The 19,653-nt window shown below is 34.8% G+C and overlaps 1 protein-coding gene across 4 annotated transcripts in view; it reads right to left on the reverse strand.

Moving 5' to 3' along the window:
- baz (bazooka) overlaps positions 1-19,653 on the reverse strand; it is a 42,126-nt gene that overhangs the window by 17,680 nt on the left and 4,793 nt on the right. For 2 of the 4 annotated variants that reach the window (XM_066299082.1, XM_066299080.1), the window contains exon 1: positions 5,300-6,212. The exons of 1 other annotated variant lie outside the window; for it this stretch is intronic. In XM_066299082.1, the coding sequence (XP_066155179.1) occupies positions 5,300-5,497 (198 nt within the window). In that variant the 5' untranslated portion in view covers positions 5,498-6,212. Of the gene's footprint in view, positions 1-5,299; positions 6,214-19,653 lie in introns of those variants that run through there. One more of the 4 variants, XM_066299084.1, reaches the window with a different exon arrangement.

Here is a 19,653-nt window from a genome sequence, read left to right on the forward strand (position 1 = left end):
AAAATTGTTAAATGATAGGGACAACCGCTTCATAATGAGAACCATTAAGAAAAACCCTAAAGTTAGTGCTCCAAAATTGAAGACCCTATTGGAAAATCATTCCAATAAAATAGTTAGTACTGAAACCATTCGTCGGTCTATCAGAAGCCATGGATATCACGGAAGGGTATGCAGAAAAAAACCATGGCTTAGCAGTAAAAATGTAAAAGTACGAATCAATTTTGCTAAAGAATTCATTTCCAAACCAGACAATTATTGGAATGATGTAATTTTTTGTGATGAATCAAAATTTAATATTTTTGGCTCAGACAGACGTCAAAATGATATGGAGGAAAGCAAATGCAGAACTACAGAGACAACATCTTTGTCCTACAGTAAAACGCGGAGGAGGTTCAGTTTTAGTTTGGGGGTGTATATCATCACTAGGAGTTGGTGAATTAGTTTTCATTGATGGTATTATGGACAAAAATGCATATTTAAATATTCTAAGACAAAATTTACGGAAAAGTGCGGAAAACATGAGCATATTAAATTCGTTCGAGCTATACCAAGACAATGATCCAAAACATACCGCTCATATTGTTCGTGAATGGCTGTCGTACAATTGTCCTAAAGTTCTTACCCCCCCTATCTCCAGACTTAACCCGATAGAAAATGTATGGCATTATTTGGAAAAACAACTTGGAAAACATGAAATTATATCAAAAACAATATTAAAAACCAGGTTGCGAGAAGAATGGAATAAAATTAATTTAAATTATTTAAGAAAAATTGTATCTTCTATGCCTAAACGTTTGAAAAGTGTAGTTGAAGCGAAAGTTGGCCATACAAAATACTAAATTAATTAATTAGGTTAATTATACATCTTTAAATCAATTATACATAGATATAGTAGTTATATGTTAGTTATTACCGTCCGAATATTTTTGTGACCCGTTTAATGGTTCTCTAGATTATTTCTTGAAATTTCAATATAAACTATTATGATATCGCATTTCATTTTCATGCAGACCCCTAAATAGAAGGTTGATAGAGACGTTTCTAACGTAAAAAAATTGAAAAAACAACTAATATGTTTAATTAGGACTCGTGAAATCTGTAAAAAGAGCGCGTCCGAATATTTTTGGGATTCACTATATGTAGACTTTTGTGGAGTATACAGGGTGTTTCCTAACTACGTGTAAAAAATTTAAAGGCGTAATCTTCGACTGATTTTGAGTCAAAAATGTCTAATAAACATATGTCCGCAGATGCCTTGTTTCCAAGACACAGGGTGTTGAAATGTGACAAGAAAAAGAGATTTTATTTCCAAAATGACTCAATTTGGGTGTTTGAATTTTAGAAAAGACAATTCCGGGGGTTCCGGGGTTTTCTTCAATACGTCTTAAGATTTCTTCCTCCACTTCTGGTGTTCGACGTGTTATTGGCTTTCCTCCTCCTGGAGTTTTCATAAGAGATCCTGTATCGCAAAGACGTTGAAAGAGGTTTTTAAAGGTTTGGTGGTTGGGAGCTTGGTGGTTTGGAAACCTTTCCATGTAAATGCGCCTCGCTGCCAAACACTCACCATCAGCAAGGCCGTAAACAAAAACCATATTGGCCATTTCTTGATTAGTGTAATTAGGCATTTGAAAAATTTTCAAAACTGAGGTATAATCTGATTTTTGGGACACAGAACTGAATTCTTTCACTTTAGAGAGTAAAACACCAAAATAACACTGACTATCTTGTTTATAGTAGTGGAAGTAGCAAAAAAAAACTAACAATAAACAAGTTCGTAAATACCACCAAACCTTTAGAAACCTTTAAAACCTTTTTCAACGTCTTTCAGTCAACACCCTGTATCTTGGAAACAAGACATTTGCGGACATATGTTTATTAGACATTTTTGACTCAAAATCAGTCGAGAATTACGCCTTTAAATTTTTTACACGTAGTTAAGAAACACCCTGTATAATTTTTAATTTTTAATTATATTTCGAACAAGGAGGGTTGTATATTGATTCAATTGTTATAATATTATATTGTGAATTAAATGCTATAATTACATAATTAAACGAAGAGTATAAACTTTTTCATTCACGAGTTATAGTAAAATTTATAGGTGTATGTAGACTTTTGTGACTGACTGCATGTACGAAGGAGCACCTAGCCATGACAAACTTGTGAAAAATGTAAGTATTTTTAGCAACATAGCGTGAAAAACGTTAAGGTCTGCTACCTGAGACCTTGCGAACGACTAACAGAGGATTTTGTCTTCCAGCCAAAGCAGAATGCAGAAAACTACCACAACATTATTATTGTTCTAGTCCAGCCACTCCTCTGGAATAAATAATACACAAGCTGAAATCGTTAAGACACTTTCACAATAAAAACGATAATATGAACACCGTCCGGGAAACTTTTGCGTGCTAATTGAATTAATCATCTAGCGCTCTTAATTGGAAGTGATTGATTAAATTTGCAAATTTCACGAAGTTAATGAAAAGCAATTATCGGAACTTTCGAAGGTGAATTTAAAATTACCACGGACATCAGTTGATTTAATCGTCACGTTTACCATAACAAAGAATCAATCTATCAAGGTTGATTTTCGATTATTTATTAAAGAATAATTGGCAACTTTTACACTAGAAACGATCTGAATCGGGTACCTTCTCATCTTCTGAGCGCTCCAAAATACTTTCGAAAACCGGAACAAAAACACCATTAACGCCAAGATCGGTTGAATCGTGATGCTGTAACGAATGCTTTGCTGGTAAATTGAATACACTCAGTAAATTCCGAATTCGAACCATTTTTACTGAAAACGAATACCTTAACTTTTAAGTAACCCAATAACAACTGCATCTTTAACTAAAATGCCCTGGAAGCTAGAATAATCCTCTTACGGTTTCAGTTTGCCTGCACCCACACGCTATTTAAAATCGATAAATATGTTGAGATGCCTTGACCCCAAACTGCCTTATCAAGCATTTTTACCACGATTCTATTTTTGCATTATGTTCACATAAAAAAATGATTACCGATGGCGGAACCCATGACGCGACGTAATTCCTACGTTGGTGCGGACGATTTGAAGCCAACTTAAAGGACCTTTGTGGTGCCTGGCATCAAAATTATGATTATTACGGCATTTTTGGAATTCCCATTAAAGTCAGAGCTGGTGCTTTCGTCCTGGTATATTGACCTAATCTCTGTTATTATCCTCACGAACATTAAATATTTGGTACACTCATAAGTAATAATAACATATTATTAAAATAATTGTTGCCTTTCGGTCCTCAGAATTACTTGCAACAGGGCTGAAGTAAGAGTGTGTTCAAATTTTTTTAGATAAATGTAATGGGATGTGCTTATTTTAGGTCTTATTTCCTAGAACAAAAGTCTGCCAGGAGATAATCTACATTTTCAATTGTAAAATGGGATTCCCACATTATTATTCAACGCTTCTTTAGAATTTCAAGGGGGCATTTAATCATTTAATAACCGTTAATTGGAGAATGTAATGAATTCTCGAGTTTCCTTTTATTCAGTTGTGTGCACCTCGCTTTCCCCTAGATTTTACTAAATTTGAAGAGCGACAGGAAATTTCCTCGCAACATCAAAGAGCGGACAGGAAAACCAACCAACAAAAAAGGATCAGGCAGGGAAGTAAACGCGTTAATCTCATTACAAATAGAAAAAGAAAAATGTCCGTTCCCACGCCTGCCAAAGCTGCTCCCACTAAAGCTGGCTAAGAATGTACACGATCATCATCCACATCATTTGGAGCAGAGATAAAACGGTTAATAAGAAATGATGCATCACCGATTTTCCATGAAACTTTTACGAAATGACGAGTCGGAAAACATGGAAATGCGAAGGTCCTGTATTCATCCGACATAAGTATAGATTGCATGAAATAACTGGAAAGGTAAAATCGGAAAGGACGAATAAAGGGCGCCGATCGAAACTAAACTGGAAACGCTAATGATGTAATTAGGTATACCGTTTAACGAGTGGCGTTTACAGGAAAAAATGATTATCAAGTAAATTTCCTCCATATCATTATCATCTGTCTCATATCTACTCATTGAGTAGAATGTTAAAAAAAAATATATGTTTCAGCGATATTTTCCTATATTTCTTAATTCCTCCGTACAGTAGCAACTTTTGCAATTACCTATTTGGGTCACTAGAGATGGGACATTGCCGGACCTTCGATCACAAGCGGCGAAGATGGTGGTTTCCAGTAACGCCCGGGGTGAAAGCTACTGCGCCATTCGTACTCGGTGATTTCAATTTTTTAGATTCCTTTTTAAAGTTTATATTCTTAACTTGTTGTAAATAGAATAATACAGCAGTTTCCTGCTTAAACGTATTAAACACTCTGTTTCGACAGGGGCATTATCAAAAATGCCCGATTGTTTAACAATTATCACGCGGTTCTACTTTAAGCTCCTTCTTAATCGCACTTAATCAGTGTTAGGTATGTCTCCCATGCCTGTTTATTTTTACACACATGAACACAATTAAGATAAAGCGCCGACCGAGCCTAAAGACATAAAAATTACACACTTAAGTCGGTACTTGGTGTGGCAACATAATCGTTATTTGCGTCATTAAGATTAAACACAGGCATATCAATTCCTCATTTAAATCCTTTTCAGCTTATTTAATGGTCAAATATAATAATGAGGTTCACGTGACTTCGTCTAAAGTCTCTGGAGAGCTGTTTGCTTAACTGTACCTCTGAAATCTTCGATCATAGGAAGCATTTCCAGTTATATCGTGAAATGGTTCAAATGGGCCGTTTGTCCATGGCTTTGCAGGAAAATAACCACTCGCATTCATTACACCATTTAAGTTAACAATATATTATTAGTTAGACTGAAAATGCTGTACCGCTCTAGGGAACATTCCGTAGCCCGGCTGGTTTACCTTTGAAGGCTGTTATATGCAGATACCTAACGCAAAACTGCCACTATCGCTTTATTAAGTAGACTTGCTTAGAATGTGCAGCATTAGTAGGTGCATGGGAAAAATGACAGGCCTATATGAGACAAAAACTGTTTTATTAGATATCTTAAGATTTACAACCGCAACGGCAGAGATTTTGCTAATTGAACCGAATTCAGTCAATTGTAACATGCCCAAGTAAATCAATTAGTTGGAAAGCGATTCTTTTCTGGTTGAAACAACTGGGTTACTGGTACAACAAACAAGATGGTCAACTGCACAGGATTACCCATTTAGGTACTAATGCAATTTTCTAGTAAAAGTAGTTGGAGAGCCACTGGCCGTTAAATCCTACACTTACCTGTTTATCGACACCAGTTTTTTCGTTCTTGGGTTTGGTTCTGGTAATGGATATCCTCGTTGTCGACCTTCCAGCCACGTTTCTTTGCAATTTCTCCACATTGTAAGATTGCGTTCTCCACCCGAACAATTGCACTATTTTTTCGGCCACGTCAGTGCACTTGGGACCGCTGCTTAGTGTTTGACAACTATCGAACATTTCACCATTGAGGATCGTTTTTAGCGTTCAAAACTTGTCAACAAAGGAGATTTCACTTTCATGTAGGCACTTCTATCGGGAGGCGGGAATTACAAGGTTTACCATTGTCAACTGCACGTTATATGCGTAAGGCAAATCCGAGGATGCCATTCTTAGTTGACGAGAAATTTATTATTCCAACAAATTTCTTCGAGAAATAATAAGCTTTCACGTATAGCGGACTCAACAAATATCTTGAGTGTTAATTGTCCGTGTAATGTAAAAGGAACAAGGCACGAAATTAGTATGTAAAATAACCGCACCTGATGGGGTCAAACTCCGCATGGGAAATAGCAAATTCTCCGCAATAAACACCGAATTGAGTATACCACATATGCGCGAAATTACTTCTAAAATTTAGTACGAACCAGAAAAATAATACGAAGAGTAAATTTCCACGTTCAGATGTGAAATTTCTTTCTAGTTTTCCAAATTCCGAACCGAAAATTAAACCAATAAAAGAAGCATATTAACGTATACACTAATGGACAAAATTAACGCATCACCTATAAATGTCAAAGGTCTTTTAATAAAACTCACATATCTAATAAAAATTAATTCGATTTAATGAAAAATATATATAAGGGCATCAAATCACCTCCCCTGCCCTGCGTTAAATCGGGTAATTTTAAGTTAGTTCAGTTTTTCTGATGTTTTGGTTTTCACCAAAACATCAGAAAAATTTGTTTTTTCGTAAATTTTCATTTACGAAAAAATTGAAAATGAACTGTACTCCCGTTTTTAACGCTTTCAATGTCGTGTAATGCCGCCTCTAGCTCAAACAACTTCCCTCAACCGTCTTGGAACGCCATTACAAAAGCTTGTGATGAATTTTTGGGATATGTTGTGTCATTCTTGAGGAACCGCGTTTTCCAGCCCTACCAAGTGTTCGGGAGTAAGATCTCTTCGTCGAATACCTCGTTTGAGACAGTCCCAAACATGTTTAGTCGCGTTCAAGTCACGACCACCTGCTGGTCAGTGGCCACACTAAATGTTGAACGCCAACCTCGTTTAGATATTCGTGCATGATCATATAGCTCGGTGCAGTCTGGCATTATCGTCCATAAACAAAAAATAGTCGCCAATGTGAGGTATAAAAGGTACGACGTATTCTTCAAAACGTTTTGGATATATTTCCAAGAGGATAATGCTTTTCCGCGGATCACTACGAGATCTGTACGGGCCTCCAAAGAAACGCAACTCCAAAACATTGTTGAGCCACCATGAAAAGCCACTTGGATATCTTTCACCCGGTCTTCTCCATGTAAAAGTGCGTCTATCGGAAGATTTTAAGCTAACTCTAACTTCATCAGTCAACAAGACCCTCTTCTAGCCGTCCAAATCCCAAAAGATGTGCTTTCGAGAAAGTTCAAGCCTGTCTTGCTTGTGGGCTATGACTGAGAGAGGACCTTTTGGGGGTGTTTTACGCTCAATCCGGATTCATTGATTCTTCTTACTGTTTTGGCAGAATACGCAACATTTCGGCCATTTTGAAGTCGATTTTTTATCTCGTTTACGGTGAGAAACCGATTCTTAAGGCTTGCAGGCGTATAAAACGATCGTCCACTTGGTTTGTGGATCTCGGTCGGTCTTGCCTTGGTCGCCTAGTATGGCAACCTGTTTCTCTAAACCGCTGGAGACGTCGAGCAATGGTGGCATGATGAACACCCAGCCTTCGGGCAATCTCACATTGGGGATACCCTTCTTCCATTAAGGTGACAATTTTGACCGCACCATACTCACCTGAATTTCTTCGAGGCATTTCGATATTTACAGTTAATCACAAATTGAGCGTAGCTGATTATTCGCTAAAAAATTGTTTCTTATTATTTTGTTCAAATAATTAATATTTTGTTTAAATAAATAACATTTCCACTAAATAATTTAAAGCAATTATTATTTTATTCGAAACATCAATGTTTCACATAAAGAAAAAAATAAAAATAATATATTGGAGTCGATAGGGCAAGATAGTTTAAATATCCTTGAATATTTTCACTCAAAATTGAGGGTTCGTAATCAAACAAAAAAAAATTAAAGAACGGCAAAAAAATATTATTTTGGAATTTTGGTGATAAAGAATGTGGATTTATCAGTACCCCATAGGCAATTCAGTTTCGACACAGTTGTCAGAAGCCTAATAAGAATTTTCAAGGTGAAAACTCAGCGATGTGAAACTAGCGAATCCGAAAGGAAAATAAATTTTTTTATGAAGAAAGAGTGTGCGAAAAATCGGTACAATTGTAGGCAGAACGCATTCCACAATTTAGAAAATTATAAATTTCGATACGAAGGAAGACCTAAGAATAATGCCGGGAGAGGAAGAAAAATGATTTTCAATGCTGATGATGAACATTTTATCGTGCGTCAAATTAAACAGGATCCCGAACGGAACGTTCCCAAACTGACTGCGGAGGTGAGGTCAAGGGTAGGACAATCAGTATCCACAGAAGCAGTTCGCAGTTTATTTAGAAAAAATAATTATAATGGACGAATAGAACGGGAAGAAACTATACATCTCTAAAGTACATAAAATTTTGTGTTAAATAGTATTTTTGATTAAATTTTGCTATGGAATACATTAATAAACCGCTGGATTTTTGGAACCAAGTTATATTTCTGACAAAACCACAATGAACCACTCTGGATCGGATGGAAAAGAAATTGCGTGGAGAAAACCGAATACAGAACTGAAAATGATAAACATCGTTACAACGGTTAAGCACGGTGGATAATCTGTAATTTTATGGGGGAATACCTCGGCCAGCGGTTGCGGAAAATTGCACCTCATCGACGGAATAATGGATAGACACATTTATATATTAATATATTAAGGGAAAATTTGAGAGCCTCAGTTGAAAAAATTAACATGCCAAGGGTTTATTGTTTTCGGCAAGATAATGGCCCGAAACGTACGGCGTGAATAGTTCGCGAGTGGCTCTTATACAGGGTGTCCCACAAGTGTTTCATTATATTTCAGTGGGTAATAGTACATTGAAAAATAATATGACTCCCTATATAAACCATATTCCAATAATGCTTCATTAAGAAGATACAGGGTGTTAAACTTAAAACACACCTGGAATATTTCAACGTATCAGAGTATCAATGAACAGGCAAGCTCAATTATGTATTGAACAAAATGGCCACCAATTTGAACAATTTCTATAATGTTATAGCAAATTAATAATATTTAAAACAAACTTAATATTATTAAAACCATTTAGAGAATATCGTGCATATAGACGGTATTCGATTTTTTACTGGCAAACGATACGTCGGACGAAAAAGAGTCAAGTGAGCATTTTTCTTCTAAATGAAATTAAACTTCTAAAAATAATTTTTATTTTGATAAAAAGCAGTGGCGCACCGTGTTTTTCTTTAAAAATGTGCTGAGAGGTGTCCGTACGCACGTCACTGGTGAAACGAAAAATAGCCCTTTTGCATAAATAAATGCGTCTACATTAACTCTCAAAACATGCCAAATTTCACTTACATATCTCAAACGGTTTTGAATATATCAATAAAAGTTAGATTTTTTAACTAAAGTTTAACACCCTGTATCTTCTTAATGAAGCATTATTGGAATATGGTTTATATAGGGAGTCATATTATTTTTCAATGTACTATTACCCACTGAAATATAATGATACACTTGTGGGACACCCTGTATAATGCGTCGAAATTGCCGAAAACCCTCCCGCAGAGTCCTGACATCAACCCCATTGAAAATCCCCCCCAAAAAAATAAAGAAGAACTTAATAATGTAAGTCTTGCTGCATAGGAGGAAATATCACCTGATTACAAACTTGAATTCATTCAATCAACGCCACAACGACTTCACGCTATTGTGGACTCCCAGGGGGAAAGTCCGCAAAATATTGGAGTTGACCTTTATGTTTACTTTTAACTGAATTGCGTATTTATTAATACTGTGTGCGCTCAATTTTGTGTCACAATTTAACAATTTATAATGACAACTTGGTGTGTTTATGAAAAATATTCAAATACATCTTTTATGATTTAAAATATCACATAAATCAATGTTCATAATAAAAATTCCTAAATTCGTTCATCTTAGATGATTATTTAAGGAATTATATCATCTTCACATGTGTACGCTCAATTTTATGAGTTGCTGTACATACAAAATGAAATCTAAAACTGTATCACTCGCGCTAACAACAATGATGTAATATTGCAAATGGCGCAAAACAAGTGATGGTGCGCGAATTGTGTCCACGAACCGTGCATTACGTATAGTTTCCATTATAAAGAAAACGGTATATTGGTCTATATAAAAAAAAAAGTGAGGTCAAACTAAAGAAACTCTGGAACAACTAACAATAAACAATACTTGTAATAAAACAAAGTCGACCGAATTAAAAGTGCGTAGCGTACCCTTTATTCTTTATAACATCTGCACCCCCTCCGAGCACCGATTCAAGGAGAGTTTTCTTTATTTTGTAAATTCCTCCCCGCATGTCGAGCACGTCGACTTAAATTTTTTCTCATTTGCGACATTTTGCTACCTAATTTCCACTTTTAATTCATTTCATATAGTTTCAATCGAATTCAAGTCTGAGTTCTGCGCTGGCCAATCCAAAACAACGATTTTTTATTTCTTTCGCCAATGGGCAACAACTGCTGCTCGATGTTTCGGACTGCTGTCACGCTGGGACATCTAACTAACTGGCAGATTGTCTTCACGAAGTGGTTTCATTGCATTGTTCAAAATATTTAAGTGAAGGAATCTGTCCATTTTTCGCTCAATGAAATGAATCGAACCAATTTTGTAGAACAAAAAACATCCCTATAGAAAAATAGAACCTTTGTCATGCTTTGTTGTGGGTAGAGTGTAGTTGGGTCATACCGTCCACCAACTAGACGTCTTACTCACGCTACCCGATCAGACCCGAAATGATTTAATTTAGTCTCGATACTAAATAAGACTTTCTAAAATCCTGGATCGCAAAGTAAATACTTTTGTGAAATTAATGGATTTATACAGGTCTTTTGATTACAAGTCCTAACTCACTATAACGCCCTGTACAGTGTTATGACTAAAATATTCTACTCTCAATTCACGTGGAACACCCTTTGCAGATAAATTCGGTTGTGCCTTGGCAGTGATTTTATACGCCTGTTGAGGTATTTGGTCGCTTTTCTTGGTCCGCCACCACGACGTCTGTTAGTGACAACATTTACCCGTGTCCTGCATCTCGTTAATACTCTGGACACCACGAATTTGTGCAAAGAAAAGTTTTTAGCAATATCCTTTTGTCTTTGTTCCGTTCTGAAACACTTCGACAATTTTTGACTGCAAGTCTTCAGATAAATATCTTTCAATAGGCATTATCGCAATGATATGCATTAAATTCGAACATGTATAAACATATAAGTTAGTAAAAATCGATACAAACCATAGTTTTTTTAGTTTTGTCCCAATACAAATCGTAAATTGGGAAAAAATATCGATAAGCACAATAAAAAAAAACTGTACTGCGTATATTGAACAAATATCTGTTTATAACCAGGATGTGGCATATGTGAACGTTATATAGGGCAGACTTGAATTTATTTCTGAAATTGTCAAAAGTTTCTTTAGTTTTGTCCATTAGTTTACATTAAGACATCAATAAAAATCAATTTTAAGGAAGAAAAAAATGTTGAAAAAATACCTCACAATGATGTTACACGTGCAGAGTTAACAGCTTCATGAACACCATTTTTAATAGGTACTTCCACAAGACATTTCGAAATGTGATTGGCATAAATATTATATGATCCGGACTTAAAAAAAAAATAATAAAAAAAAAATTGTAGACTGAGGATTGTTAGATTCTCAAAGCAACATACATTCCACTGAGAAGTACAGTTCAAATTGCAGAGCAAAGAAAGCCTGAAAGACAACTGTTAAAATATCTAGAAAAAACTCGAAGTAACCTGAAGGGGAACTGTTTTTATTTTGAGCGAACTAAAGTGATCATATGGGCCAAATGTCATCGCGCTCACCGGTATTTACCTAATTCCCTAAATCACAGAATGCGAAGAGAAGTTTTTGAGAGTTTTGAGTAAGTCAGAAAACGCCGACACTTACGATTTATTTGACGAACTATCAGACTTTTTGCTTTATATTTCGAAAGCACATTTTTTAATACAAATTCCAAAATCAATTTTTGACTCTCGTCTATTATTAGTTTTCTTAATTTTATGTAAAAATAAATCACTTCGAAATCACCTCTCATCTCATGCAATTTTAACATCAACTATTTTTACGGTATGAAATATTCAGTAGAACAGAGATTAGAAATGTTTGTTTTTGGGAACATTTTAAGAATCTAGTAGATCACGAATAAAACGGAAATATTCAGCTAATGGAAGAAAATGTAGTTTTAAATTTATCCGGCTGAATCACATTAACATTTTTTCAGTGCTAGTTTGAGAACTACGGAATTCATATAGAAAATTCGAAATTTTAGTTTTTGATTTTAATTTGGTGAAAACTCGAGAGTAATTTCCTGTAAATTGTTACAAATTCAATTTCAAGGTAATTTATTTCCGCGCAGATTAAAATGTAGATTTAAAAAATGAGAACAACAAAGACGGTAAAAACTCTTAACAAAGCCTATGTAAAAAATTAACTCTAGGCAAATGTAAAACAAACTGTATTGCGTTTTAATTAAAAAACAACTTCATGTCATTGCTATTCCCTCGATTTAACCTGAAATAACCTGAACTGATTTTTCGTAAAAAAAAATTATATAGCTACTGAACAATACTTCAATAAATTTATCTTTTTTAACTGATTAGCAATGCATTTAAGGTTTACTTCCGATTGGCGCCAAATATTTTATTAAATCTATTCTTTATTGTTACAGAATTATTAAATAATCATTAACTGCCTATTCGACTGCAGATTAATTTAACGAATTTGCAATGAAACGGTGAAATAACTTCATGAAACCAGCGTAAAAGCAGAAAGCATAAAGGCGTATCAGAAAACATGAGTCGAATTTGTAATTTATCTAATCTAGGATGCAATAACTGAAGCTTACTATTAGTGCACCATCAAATTAAGTGGTACTAAAAATATTATTTTTAGAAAATATAACGCAGTCAAAAAGTGTCTGGATCATAGTTTATTAATCTAAAAACATATTAAAAAACAAAACAACTCAAACGACGTGGGAAAGGAAAGTTGGCAATTACCTATGAAGTAACAAAATCCTTCGTTTAAATTAGTAGTTTCATTAATATACGAAGATATTAATTAAATAGCACAAATGTAAGTATTTTCCAATGGGGTCTCGACATGCCAGAGAATAAGAAAACGGTTTAATGACAGGAAAAAAGTTGCTTTAAACAACTATTAAAGATGCTCAATCTGTCTAAACTCTCGTACATATCTTAACTACGTATTAAATTGAAGAAGATATTAACATAACTGTGAGTGGAAATTTCAGTGGAATTACCAACTGGGGCATATGAAGAACACCACAAGAAAGGTTGGAAGAAACTCACAAAAGATATGGGCTACTCAACGCAAATGATCTGAGCTTGTAGTACTCAAATTGCCTAAGATATGTATTTACGATTATAACATCCCAATTAACACAAAATATTTGTGCTACAGATGTAGTAGTTTATTGCAAAGTAAAGATGTCGCAAAACTTTAATTTTTCTTCTAACATAAAGGAACGATAAAGTTAAAAAGACACATTCCACGGCAAGACCTTCTTCCAAAGCAGCAAAAGAAAAAAGTGCCGGATTGAAGGGCGTCTGTAGAAGTATTGAGGTGTTTATTCTTTAGCTCTCTTGTGAGGGAGGATGGCAAAACGAATGGAAGAAAAGAAGTTGCAACACTTTCAATTATGTAATGCTTAAAAAACTTATTGGTTTGATTTTTAATTAGCAACGTACTAATTCGGGAAATTGAATTATTGGCATTGATTAAATTACGTAATTCAAAGCGTAAGCATTATAGCTATTATCGTTCCTGTAAATGGTATAGTTTTGATTTTAATAGCATCTGAAATTTGTTTCTGCTGACAAAGTGTTTCCCACGTTTTTAGGTACCATTCATCGAGGTACCAACGCTCCTTCATGTATCACTAATTAATGAAATATCCGACTAACTTTCAAATACCTAACCCCAGTTAATTGGACGTTTAAACCACAACATCGGCAATATTCATAATTGAAACGATAACAGTGAAGATAAAAACTGTTATCTAAATACTCTTAATTCTTTTGTTCTGCGTCATTAACTAAAATAGGCTAAAAATAATTGCAAAAAATAACTTCATTTTTCAAAATGGTAACTGTGGGTACTAATCGACTAGAATAAAATCTACTAAGGAAATCCATATTTGCGAGCTAAGCCATACAAGGCTCTATTTTCGCTATATTGTCAGGTACAGTTTGATAAAGTAATTGAGTAGTGCCGAATGACCACCGGATATATGCCTTTGTGAATTTCAAAGGCTAGCTGGTCGTATGAAGCACTGAATTGATGGATCAACTCGACGACATTCACGCTTATTCATGCAAGGACATATATTCAAAACGTTTGTTAAATATTTTTAATTTTTCTTATAAGTTCACAGTATTAAAACATCGATTTGAAAAAATTCTGCACACTATGTTAAACACGTATCGTTACCCTCGAAATGCATGTGAAGGTTTTCTGACGACTATTTAAAGACTTTCATATCTACATTATGTTGTGCACGGTAATTCTCCATCATAACTTAGACAAATATTTGCTTAAAGTATACGAAGTGCTATGTGCCGAAACTCTATTTGCTCAATACTTAAAATTCAAAATTAACCACCTAGTAGCAAGTAGTAAAAATAAACAAATCAATGTTACCAATGATCACCAAGCTTTCAATCGACAATGATAAACCCGTTCTCCCTACACACTCACTGACCCCATGGAATGCGTTTAGATTTAGATTGCACTCAGGCAAAAGTAGAAACTGATATTGCAAAAACTGGCGAATATACGGTACGATCCTTCCAATCTATCGAAGAATCTGAGCACACGCAATATTCTACAAAACAATGCCGATATTGCTTCATTCACGAAATTACAGCACGAACGAGGCACCTGTTGTATTTTTCAGGCGAACTACTATCAACGAGGCCAAAACATGCGAACGCGAACCTGCGCCTATGAAGAACGACTAGCGGCTAGCGACTATGGTACTATCTGTGGTACTATAGTGTCAGCTGATCGCTTGGTGGGAGCGCTGGCCCGAGACGGAGTATGCACCAGCAATGCTCGTTATTATCATATTCTCTTTTCCAAGTGCGATGTTATTAGAGAATACCGTTTTGATCCTAACTTTTGTTATGAATCTCTAGTACGATGATTCAAAAGTACTTCAAAATATCAAGTGAAACAAGTAAATTAGAGCGGCTGCATCACTTTTACCTGCATCGGGGCTAATTTGTTAACGTTATTAGCTAAAATTGTCGTAACGTACAGGTACCAGCTTATTAAAATTTTCACTTCCAGAGAAAGCCTGGCGTTCACGAGGTGTTCGTATGGGTGATGCAATTTTTATAATAACAATCTTCTGTGTTATGAAAACACCTTCAAAAAATCTGCATATTACTTTAGTGTTCGACTTGCATCAAGAAAAGGAAAGAGGAAATTATCAGCTTAAATGAAAAAATATCGACAATAGAGTGAATGAAAAGATGTGTCCACAGTTCTAGAGGAATATAGAAATGTGATGTATGTCTGTAAACATACGATAAGAAATATTAAGCATTACAATGCAACAAATGTCATCGAGCATGTTAGAATGTGCATTCTATGTAATAAATATTGTCACCTTCGATTACTAGTAAACACGAAACATCTCAAGTGACAGCAAATCTCTCCTCCGAAATAAGGTTAATAAAATTTCTACATGCATAAGGGCCGCCAGAGTATTTAGGCTTTCAATGTAAAGTTTGAATAAGCCGTGAATTCACAGTGTCAAAATGGATACCAGAATGTTTAAAAAAGAAATTGAACTGTCACATCAGAATCAAAACTGAATTAGATGTGACGAAAGGGAATTAAACGTATACTATAAATTTGCATTGGCAAGATTGGTAATTAGATAAATAATTTCTAACTTAGATCGGTACTTTTTATTTTACATTTTTGACTAAATTCTTTTTGTCACATATGAAAATATTCTTGCTGTAAGTGAATATCTCTTTGAAAAATAAAGAGATGTTATTAATCTTGGTATCTATTGTAGGTTAAAACCTCTCTACATTAAGGCTTATCACAATGCCCTGCTCAATTTTGCTTTCAACTCTGCGGGTATTTATTTTATGAATTGTTGTTTTAATAGAGGACATTCAGCCTATTTATGATATAAATGTAACGAGATTGCTATTTAAGACAAACACCAACAGTTATTAACAGGTTTCAGGTATACGAAATATAGTTTGGTAAATAGAACCATTCTTTAGTAAAATTATCGGAAGATAAACAAGGGAAAGAAATACATTCATGTTCGAATACGTATTGCTGACAATTTGGTGAATGCAAAATTTCGTTAGTAAAATTATTGTAAATAGAAACTGTGGAAATATGGTTGAATATATATTGTTGATAATTTGGCGAACGCAAATTATTGTCAGTTAAATTAATCGAAAATAATAGTAAGAAAGGTTACCTATTATTCGAGAAGAACATATTTTCATTATAAATCTCATTGTAAACTTCATTGAAAAGAGAAGAACGAATAAACGGAATTTCTTCGTTAGCCGTTACATTTTACAGAACTTCAATAATTTGGCCCTCGGTTTTATTCATCAATATTGAGATGGAAACGGAAAATGTATCAACAAACGGCATTTATTTCATCGTTTCCGTGAAATTATCTTCGAAATAGAACTATCAGTACTGTTGGTTGTAGGTAATGAATATTTGATACTCCCGCCACCGACCATAAAACAAAATTCTTTCGCCTTCACCATACGGTGTAGATCGGAAACCCGGCACCTGCATGTACTGTAACCATGCGGACTATTGTTGGTTGCCTATAACCTCACGTCTAACTTATTCTTCATTTCAAATACCATTGAATAAAATGAAAAAATACAAATGATACCGAATAGAGAAGGAACTGGCGATACGGTTAATGTCCCTTTTCCTATAGGCGAAATTTTAAATTCGAGGTTTTCGTTGCAGAGTTTACATCATATTTCAAAAGTAAAATGAGAGTAACTTAGACAAATAGGTATACGGAAATAGGGTCAGAAACTATACTTAATCCTTTTTATTGTTTAAAGCTTTGGAACGAATTTTAAAAAGATATCATTTACCCTAGTCTTGCCCACAAAATATGTTTATCTAAAACCTGTCTTACCACTGCAATATTTGGGCAATTACTCATTTAGTTTATCTCTAAGAATAAGTACATCGCGGAAATAATACCTGTTCATATACAGCTCTGTCAGCATGTACCTGTGTTTGGTGAGTAAGTTCCTACGGTAAAATTCGAGTGATAAGAAAATACAAATAGGCGCATGAAACTGCTGCAATTTTAGCACTCCTTTTTTAATTCGTGTATTTACTCATTACACATCAATTGAGATAAATAGATTTTTTTTTGTGTCAATACAGACAACCATCATTAGAAATCACGTACAAAAGCGGTACCATTTTATGCAAGCAATATTCAAAGATTACTAATTCTCACAGGCTTTTACAACATTATATAAATTTAAATTGCATTACCATACTATTCAAAAATAATACTCCTATTGCTTTTATAACTCAGTTTATGATTGTTTTAAGTAAAGCTTTATTTGTATGATAATCTCATAAATATTCGAGAATCTTACTCAGTGGAGGCACGATAAAGACAATGCTTTTTGAAACTGCACCTAACGAAATCAAGTTTTGTGTTCTATGCTTTAAAATACAACACGAAGACTGGGTAATAAGAGTACTGGTGACGCGCGACACTGGTTTTCTTCGATTGTGATTCATCATGAGGTGTCTCGGATAATATTTCATGCGCACTTCATTGGCTGCAGTTATTTAATGCACGTACGTGAAAGAATGTGATTTTTCACAGGCGTTAATAAGGTGAGACCTCCTGGAGATCTCACAAAAATCTTATCTTTCAGCCAAACTATAAATAAGCACATTTTTCACAGTCGACCTTCTTGGAGAACTTCGTTAATTTTATCATTAATCACTTTAACAAGCACGACTTAGAATCTAACAACTCGAATTTTTATCTCATTATATGCAATTTAATCGGGAAGCCTTGGTAATGATGAGCTCTCCGTAATAACCTGTTATATCTACGTTAAATATTTTACCCAAGTACAAAGTAGAATAATTAGATTACACAAAGATTTTAACAAAAGGGAGCGTAGATGTCTTTATTAATACCAATATTATTAAGCTTCAGGCGGGAAACAAAAAAGTGTGTTTCGGTCTGTAGGAGATAGGCAGGTAGCCGTTTCAAAGGAAGCAGGTGCAGCCCATAAAGGAAGGGAACATCAGGTCGTTCTGCAAGGCTGATTCAAAAAAACCATCTTTAGTTATCCACCCCGAGTTGTGAGTGGCCCTTAGGTGATTTAAAGATCCAACTGCACCAATAAAGATAATATGTATTTTTTTATTATTTAATATATTTTTGCTTATCCTGGCCACAGTGAATGCTAATTATAAAAATTTTACTACTTTTGCATCAGGTAGAAGAGTTCAAATTCTACTGAAAAGAGGAAGGGAGATAGAGATTTCCTGTATTAGAAGATGCGATGAGGGTATCTTCCGTAAGAAGATGGGGGGGGGTCTCCCATTAGGAAACTGGGGAGGAGGAAGGTGGCTTTTCCGTTAGAAGATTTGAGGAAGGGCGAAGGATTGTTTCCCGTTAGAAGATCAAATCTGAATACGAAAGAAACTGAATAAAAAGAACGACGAAAGTCTTGGAAGAGATAAGTCAGGTGCAGATGGCCCATAGACCGCCGCAGTGACGGTCAAAATCTCTCAAGACGACTACTAACAATTTTCTGTGCCATCTGTTTCGAAGCAAAGAATTCGAGATCTACATAAGAAAATCTATTATGGCCGCTGCACCGGACAAAGGAGCACTGTCAAGATCCAATTTCAGATCAAGGGTTTGAAATTCAAATAAAAAGCTTCTTTAAAGCAAAATCATAAGTGGTAACTGGTGAGTAATGAAAAGGATTAATTACATTCGTGAGACTATTAGATAGCACTTATTGCATTTCAAATATTGAATGTAAAAAAGTTTAATGGGGCTGGCGACAAATCGAGAGGAAATAACACAACTAATACGTGAGGCACAACGACCTAATAGGAATTCGTCTTAGAAATAATTAGCAGAAAACAATAATAAATGTTTCCTGGCCTGGTCTGTAATTCAACCACAAAGGAATAAAACGTTGTCCAACTCGGAATCGCAGGAATTTACCACGATGACTCAAAAAGCCAACAATAAACAAAGCAACAATGGTACTGTATATTAAAGACCACTCCACATTACAACTTCAGGCAAAGAAATGAATGGAGTGCATTAAGTGAATATGCACGTGCAATTTGAATAATAAGAACAAACGATCGCCGTTCGTTTCTTAGCTGTTAGGAAACTGGGGCAGTAATCTGCAATTTTTAAAAAATTAGAAACTCTATTGCAGATCCATTAGTCAACAATCACAGTTTCATTCTGTACTTCATAAAATCTACAATTAACCGGAAAACTTGTTTACCATTGAATAAAATTAAAACCCACTTTTTATACCACCCATATCAGGATGACTATTCAGCCATTGTCTTCTATTTAAATTAATTGCAATTTGATTACAAGACTAATTTGGATTGATTTGATCTTTAAATCAGCTTTTCATTATTCCTTTAGAGGCTTTTGAACGTTAACTGTAGGTATAGAGCAAGGGTTTTCTCAGGCTGCAACGTTAATGCCGAGTAACTTTAAGACAGTGCGCACAGTAGGTACACTTGTATTAAGACAAATGATAGATATTATTAAAATTCTTGTGTATACAAGTTAAAATGTAAGTCCGTTATGTTTGCAGTTATACTATAGTAATTTGTGGTGTAAGAA

This window comes from Euwallacea fornicatus, chromosome 32 (genome assembly GCF_040115645.1).
Source record: "Euwallacea fornicatus isolate EFF26 chromosome 32, ASM4011564v1, whole genome shotgun sequence".
NCBI classification, from domain to species: domain Eukaryota; kingdom Metazoa; phylum Arthropoda; class Insecta; order Coleoptera; family Curculionidae; genus Euwallacea; species Euwallacea fornicatus.